This window comes from Piliocolobus tephrosceles, chromosome 1 (genome assembly GCF_002776525.5).
Source record: "Piliocolobus tephrosceles isolate RC106 chromosome 1, ASM277652v3, whole genome shotgun sequence".
Taxonomy (NCBI): Eukaryota; Metazoa; Chordata; class Mammalia; order Primates; family Cercopithecidae; genus Piliocolobus; species Piliocolobus tephrosceles.
Window position 1 is genome coordinate 113,015,606 of NC_045434.1, and position 6,984 is coordinate 113,022,589.

Sequence of the window (6,984 nt, forward strand, 5' to 3'; positions counted from 1 at the left end):
CCATTAAAGCATCAAAAGAATAAAGCACTTAGGAATTAACATAACCAAGAATGTAGAAGACTTATGCAATGAAAACTATAACACATTTCTGAAACAAATTAAAGAAAACATAAATAAATGGAAAGATGTCCCACGTTCATGGGCTGGAAGACTTAATATTGTTAAGATGTCTATACTACCCCAAACAATTTACTGATTCAGTGCAATCCCTACCGAAATCCCAATGATGAATTTGCAGAAGTAGAAAAACCCATACTAAAATTCACATGGAATCTCAAGGGATGCCAAATAGCCAAAACAATTCTGAAAAAGAACAAAGCAGGAGGACTCACTTTTTGATTTCAAAACTTACTACAAAACAAGAGTGATTAAAACAGTGTGCTACTGACATAAAGACAGACATATACACCAATGGAATACAATAGAGTAGGATAGAATAGAATAGAGAGCCAAGAAAGGAACTCTTATGTGGTCAAATAATTTTTGACAACAGTGCAAAGACCATTCAATAGGGAAAAGACCGTTTTATCAACAAATGGAGCTGGGAAAACTGAATATCCACATGCAAAAGAATGACACTGGACCCTATTAAAAATTAATTCAGAATGGATCTATGGCCTATATGCAATTCTTAAAATTATAAAACTCTTAGAGAAGACAGCATAGGGCAAAAGCTTCTCGACAATGGATTTGGCAATGATTTCTTAGATATGACATCAAAGGTACAGGCAACCAAAACATGACAAATTGGACTTCATGAAAATTTAAAACTTTGTGCATCAAAAGTAAAAAGGAGACTCATAAAAAGGAAGTAAATATTTGCAAATCATATATATAATAAAGGGTTCATACGCAAACTATATAGAAAACTCCTAAAAACAACAACAACAACAAATAACCTAATTTGAAAATGAGCAAAGAACTTGGACATTTCTCCAAAGAAGTTATACAAACTTCTTTTCATGGCTACTAAGCACGTGAAAAGATGCCCAGCATCACTAAAGAGGAGTCCAGATGGTTTGGACTTCTAGCAATAACCAAAAAAAAAAAAAAAAAAAAAAAAAAAAAAACCACTCAAACACTCACCGACAAAAAAGCTTTACAGTCTTCAGACATAACTCCTAAAATTCAAAAGGAGTTACATGTGAAGACTGCTAACCATTGACAGAGAAGAAATAAAATAATTTTTTTCTTGATATCCTGAGACTTCCATGTAAATAGTTGAAAAATAACCAAGTCAAGACTGGCCTAGAAAGGAAGGTATTCCTAATTTAGGTGAGGTTCTAAAACAATCAGCTTAAGTGTAAACCCATGGATCAAGGTCTGACTTCCCCTAGACCTTGGTGTGGATGTCAGAAAGAGAATAGCTCTGGGGCTCTTATCTGTGCCTGTCGTTTGGAGACGACCCCGAAGCACACTGCCCTGGGCAGAGAAACCGCTAAGAGATGGTCCTTTACCATGCACAAAGGCTAACATGGCCCCTGACGTTGTGTGCTGATTCCATAAATGTTGAACAAGTCACCAGAAACCGCAGCTCCCAAAAAGGCCCCTGGAGGTCTTTGTCACCAAGGAAAGTGTTTTTCTTCTTCTTCTTCTTTTCTTTTTTCTTCTTTTTTTTTTTTGAGACGGAATCTCGCAATGGCGCGATCTCCGCTCACTGCAACTTCCGCCTTCCGGGTTCAAGCGATTCCCTGCCTCAGCCTCCGGAGTAGCTGGGATTACAGCGGCGCGCCACCACGCCCGGCTAATTTTTGTATTTGTTAAGTAGAGACGGGGTTTCAACATGTTGGCCAGGCTGGTCTCGAACTCCTGACCTCAGACGATACACCCGCCTGGGCCTCCCAAAATGCTGGGATTACAGGCGTGAGACACCGCGCCTGGCCGGAAAGTGGCTATTTTAAGAAGACAGAGAACATGTTTCGCCGGGTGGCATTATTCTGCATGACGAGGCCCACAAAGGAGAACCCCACCCTTACTCCAAAGGCCTTTGAAAGCAGCTCTGGAAAGGGCAGGGTTTACTTCACCCTCTGCCCAACGTCTCCCCTGGCTGCCTGTGCCACCTTCCGGTCTCACCTCCTCGGAGTTCGGGTCAAACGCGGAGCCCCAGTTTCTCAGCCCCTCCTGGAGCTCAATGATGTCCACCACGCCGTCCCCATTGCGGTCCAGGTCTTCGAAGAGGATCCCATAGCGTAAGTAGTCATCGTCATCCTGGCAGGCCACCGCCTCCAGCGCGAAGCCCTGCATCCAGAGCAGCATGGCTGGGTCCAGAGGCTGCGGGGACCACTAGGCCACCCCGCCCGCACCGCGGCACTTGCCGCCGCCTCCTCGACGCCTGGCTGCGCAAAGCAGGGGGTCCCGGCAGTCAGCCAGCTTCTGCAACTGTCTGGCGGAGCCGCTGCAGTTCGGAGCCCACGCGGGCCAAGCCACCCGCGCCTGCGGGCTCTCGGGCGCCACGGAGAGGAGGCGCCACCTTGTGGGACCTCTGGTCGAGGCGCCACGCGACACCTGAGGCGCCAGGTGTGAGGTGAGGTGCCAGACGTGAGTTGAGTAGCCAGACGTGTCGCGTTGGGTACCCAGAACGCTTGGACGGGTGGTCGACAGGGGAGCCGAGGGACGTTTGGGGAAAGGGAGCGTATTCCCCAGCAGGCTCGAAAGGGCACTCGCGGGTGTGAGATTCTCGCGGTGCAGACTCAGTGTCTGCCGGAAGTCACTGCCGCGGGAGATGTGGCAAGGAGTGAGCTTCTCAGACCCGCTCTTATGCCAGCATCCAATACTCTGGTGCCACCCTTCCTCCCAGGAGGACCTGCACCTAGAGGTCAGGACCCCGGCGACCCCGCAAAAGAGGTCTAAAGAGGAAAGGCTTCCTGAGGAGCCTCTGCCCTGTCCCTTCTCTCTCTTTCCTCCTTGCCGGCCGAGCCCATGTTGGCAAACCTATTTTGGCCATAGTGGGATTAGACCTTTCATGTTTTTATGTAACCTTTTTCCAGTTAATTGGGTTGTGTGCAGAAATACTTCTATCTCTATTAATAAACGAAAGATAAAAATAAATAATAAATAAAGGTAAGATACATACGATTAAAACTAGAACATTTCTCCAAATCCAGAAATATGAAACACACATCATAACAGTTCCAATTTGTATGCCACATTTCTATTCATAAATTTTGTTCTAAAATATAGAGAAAAAGTAAATAGCAAAATACTTTCAAGTAGATCTGAAGCATTCAAAGTATTTTTGGTATGCATTTCTTTTAAATCAATCTCTGATTTTTATTATCTATAGGGCTATTAAGGGATCCAGTTGCCGTTTATTTTTCCTCTGTATTTTAGAATAGAATTTCAAATAAACAAATTTAATTTCTAATTGCTTGTTAATTATGAGGTATGATAACACATACTAATTTATCAAGATGTGCTTTATATTAGTCACATTTATGTAAACTGTATGAGTTGATTATATGTTTCATATCTTTCTATTAATCCTATTAAGAAAAAAATGAATAATCTGTCTAAAAATTGACTTTGGTTACTCAAATTTATGTTAATTGTGCACTTATATTCATTTCAATTTTTAGAAAATTTAACAACTTAATTCCATCATTAATTGTTTATTAAGTACCCTATCCCAACCTGAGAAAGTTAAATTTCTCTAATTTCGCATGTTAAACATGGCATTTAACAAGAGGGAAAAAGATTATATCAAATATTCTTCTGAATTTTAACACTTTACAGTGAGAGCACATTTTAACTACATTTTAATAACCTTGAGAAGTATGATACAACCCCAAATATTAAAGTAACTCAAAATCTTTAATTTATAAAATGGCAGAAATATCTGTGTCCTGAAAAACTGGAAAAATTGACTGATCTAATGTATTACTGGTTGTTTGGTATACTATAAATTATATAATTACAGTTAAATTTATTAAATCACAATTTTAGAACACATCTAATCTTTATAATGTAGCTATACATAGACATCTTAAAATATCTTTGGCCTAGTCTCTTTCAACAAAAATTGAAAAGATAGAGGCAAAAAAGGAGGGATAGAGAAGAATACTATTCATGTAAGTTTAAGACTGTAAAGGGAAGTTCCAGTCAGCCTTTCTTTATTCTAGTAGATCGGAGCTTGAAAGTAAAGTATAAAGTACATAGAGAAAAAAAGAAAAACTCAGTCTTTTTAAACACAAATTTAAGTATAAGAGCTCACACATTTTTCTGAATTACTTTGCTTACATTGGTGACTTTCTTGTAATTATTCCATTCACAACACTGGTAGGAGACTGAGGTATTCTGATACCATGAAATTGTATTTAGGACTTTCTATTTTGTTTTGTTTATTTTAGAGAAGGAAAAGGAGCCCCAACTCGACTGTTTTGCTATGAATTATAGTTTTAAATGCATGAGTTTTCTATTAATACTTTCAAACATTGTAAATATGCACATATGACAAGGAGAGGTGAAAAAATAAAAATAAATTTAAAATGCACATAAAGCACTAAAATATTAGCTTTTAAAATACAAAGTAGAGAATTCAGAAAAGCTTCAAAATATTCTAACTCTTTAATATGAAATTATACTAGGTTAATTATATAATTAGGTTATATTCTGTATTATAAATTGCATTTTAATCCACTTAAATGCAAATTTCTATGACTTCATTAACATTTGGAAAAATATAAATAGATTTTATGAATATTGCAGATTTTAATTCACCAAGAAATTAATAAACTGTATTTCTGGTTTACTTAAAATTCAATATCTAAGTCTAATTTGTATGTTTACCTTTTGGGAAAGTGGATATAGCATCTTTTCATACAGACCTTGTGCAAATTAAGGAAAAAGCCAAGACATTTTTCATATTTATAAACAAGTGTCCAGATAATGACTGTTCAAGATTTCATTTCTATTTTTTATTTTTGAGACAGAGTTTCACTCTTGTTGCCCAGACTGGAGTGCAATTGCACAATCTTGGCTTACCGCAACCTCTGCCTCCTGGGTTCAAGTGATTCTCCTGCCTCAGCCTCCTGAGTAGCTGAGATTACAGGTGTGCGCCACCACGACGGTTAATTTTGTATTTTTAGTAGAGACAGAGTTTCTCCATGTTGGTCAGGCTGGTCTCGAACTCCTGACTTCAGATAATCCGCCCACCTCGGCCTTCCAAAGTGCTGAGATTACAGGTGTGAGCCACCGTGCCCAGCCTCAAGATTTCATGTCTAAAATATTCCCAAGAGCAGTTTTGCTGATTCATAAACCACACAGTTTATAACACACTGACATAAGAAACTTTAAGAAACTTGGAGTCACGCCTCTGGAATATCCTGTCACTCCACTCCTTTTATAAATTTGAGAAAATAAGCTGATCATATTTAGCTGTGGGACTCATATCACGGCTAGAGAATGCAAAGGAAGGGAAAAGGCCAATTAATTTGATATTTTAGATTTCTTAAATATTAAGTTAAAACATGCTAAAACAGATAATAAAGTAAAATTAATTAAATTAGTGCACAGGGATCCCCAAGGGAAAATCTCTAGTTAATTATAGTTTATAGTCAGAGGCTCTCATGGAACTATTTGATGATCATCACTATTTAATTTTCCTTCCTTTTAGGAACAAAGTCTGTCCACTAGTGGTGAAATCTACTTATGATTATTGTGGAGTTACAATTTTAAAAAGTCTCTAGACATACACAGGTACCTTCATTCAACCTCTCATGTCTTAAGAATGTCTAATTCAGAAACAACAAAAAATATATATATGTTTCTCATTCTGTGTTTCACTTTTCAGGGAATGACTGCACCATTCATATAGCTTCTGAAACTGAAAACCTAGAAGGTATCCATGACATTTCCCTTTTAATCGCAGTTTATAACTATATATTTGTATAAATTTTTAATTAATTTCTATCTTCCCTACTAGACTATCAATTCTATAACAGCAGGGTCTCTTTTTGCTCACCCAAACACCATATGCTTGGCTTGTTGCACAGTACCTGGCTACCTTAAATTCTCAAATTACAATAACTAATACTTTTCTCTCTAATCTTTATATTATCCTAGCATTTTTCTCTCTAATCTTTATATTATGTTCCCAAAATTGATGTAGCTAAATTGAGTAAAATCAATAGACAATTGAAAAGTAAGTCTTTCACTGTTTGTTTTAGTCTAAACATTCTGTTTCCCCCTCCCACCCACCCCTACAAGAAATTAAATAACTCCTCTAAAATGTAGAGAAGATCCCTTGAAAATTTAGAAAATATTGACTTGCCATGGAATTTCCTGGAAAATATTCTGTTGCTATATGCATCTTTTTGTTTTTTTTAATCAGAAACTAATAACATCCCCTCCAGTTTTTATAGTTTTGTAATGAAATTGGAAACTTTCTTACTTTTTTCTAATGTTCAACTTACTTTGCCCATTGATTTTCTCCCAACTTATTATTAAAACTGTAAACTCTAGAAAGGATAGCACAATGAACATTTATATATTCACCACCTATAAAATGCAACATTTTGCCATAATTACATTTTGTCTCTCTCCATTCTACTTAAACATGTATATAAATGTGTGTGTGTCTATCTGAGCCATTTGAAAGTAAGTTACAGATATGATGACACTTAACCATGAAGTACTTGGACATATCCTAAAAACAAGGACATGACATTAGCTTACGTAAGCACAATGCCATGATTATATTTTAGAAATTTAAAAATAATTCTCTATGACTTGAGATGCTAAGGCAGGAGGATCACTTGAGCTCAGGAGTTTGAAGCCAGCCTGGGCAACATAGCAAGGTCCTGTCTCTTTAAAAATAAATGAATAAATAAACAAATAAATAAATAACCTCTATACCATCAATACTTCTTCTATATTCAAATTTTCCCAATTGTCCCCAAAAATGCCATTTACAGATTTTTTCAAACTAATATCCAAATAAATTTACTCATTGCCCTTATTATGTTTATTCTCTTAAACAAGACTAGT

General features: G+C 37.5%; 1 protein-coding gene across 1 annotated transcript in view; it reads right to left on the minus strand.

The window, feature by feature from the left end:
- The window catches only part of LOC111527975 (calcium-binding mitochondrial carrier protein SCaMC-1-like), a 51,359-nt gene extending 49,103 nt beyond the window's left edge, over positions 1-2,256 (minus strand). The window contains exon 1 of the mRNA XM_026449152.1: positions 2,074-2,256. Coding sequence (XP_026304937.1) covers positions 2,074-2,256 — 183 coding nt within the window. The remainder of the gene's footprint in view (positions 1-2,073) is intronic.
- Positions 2,257-6,984: the final 4,728 nt, after the last annotated feature.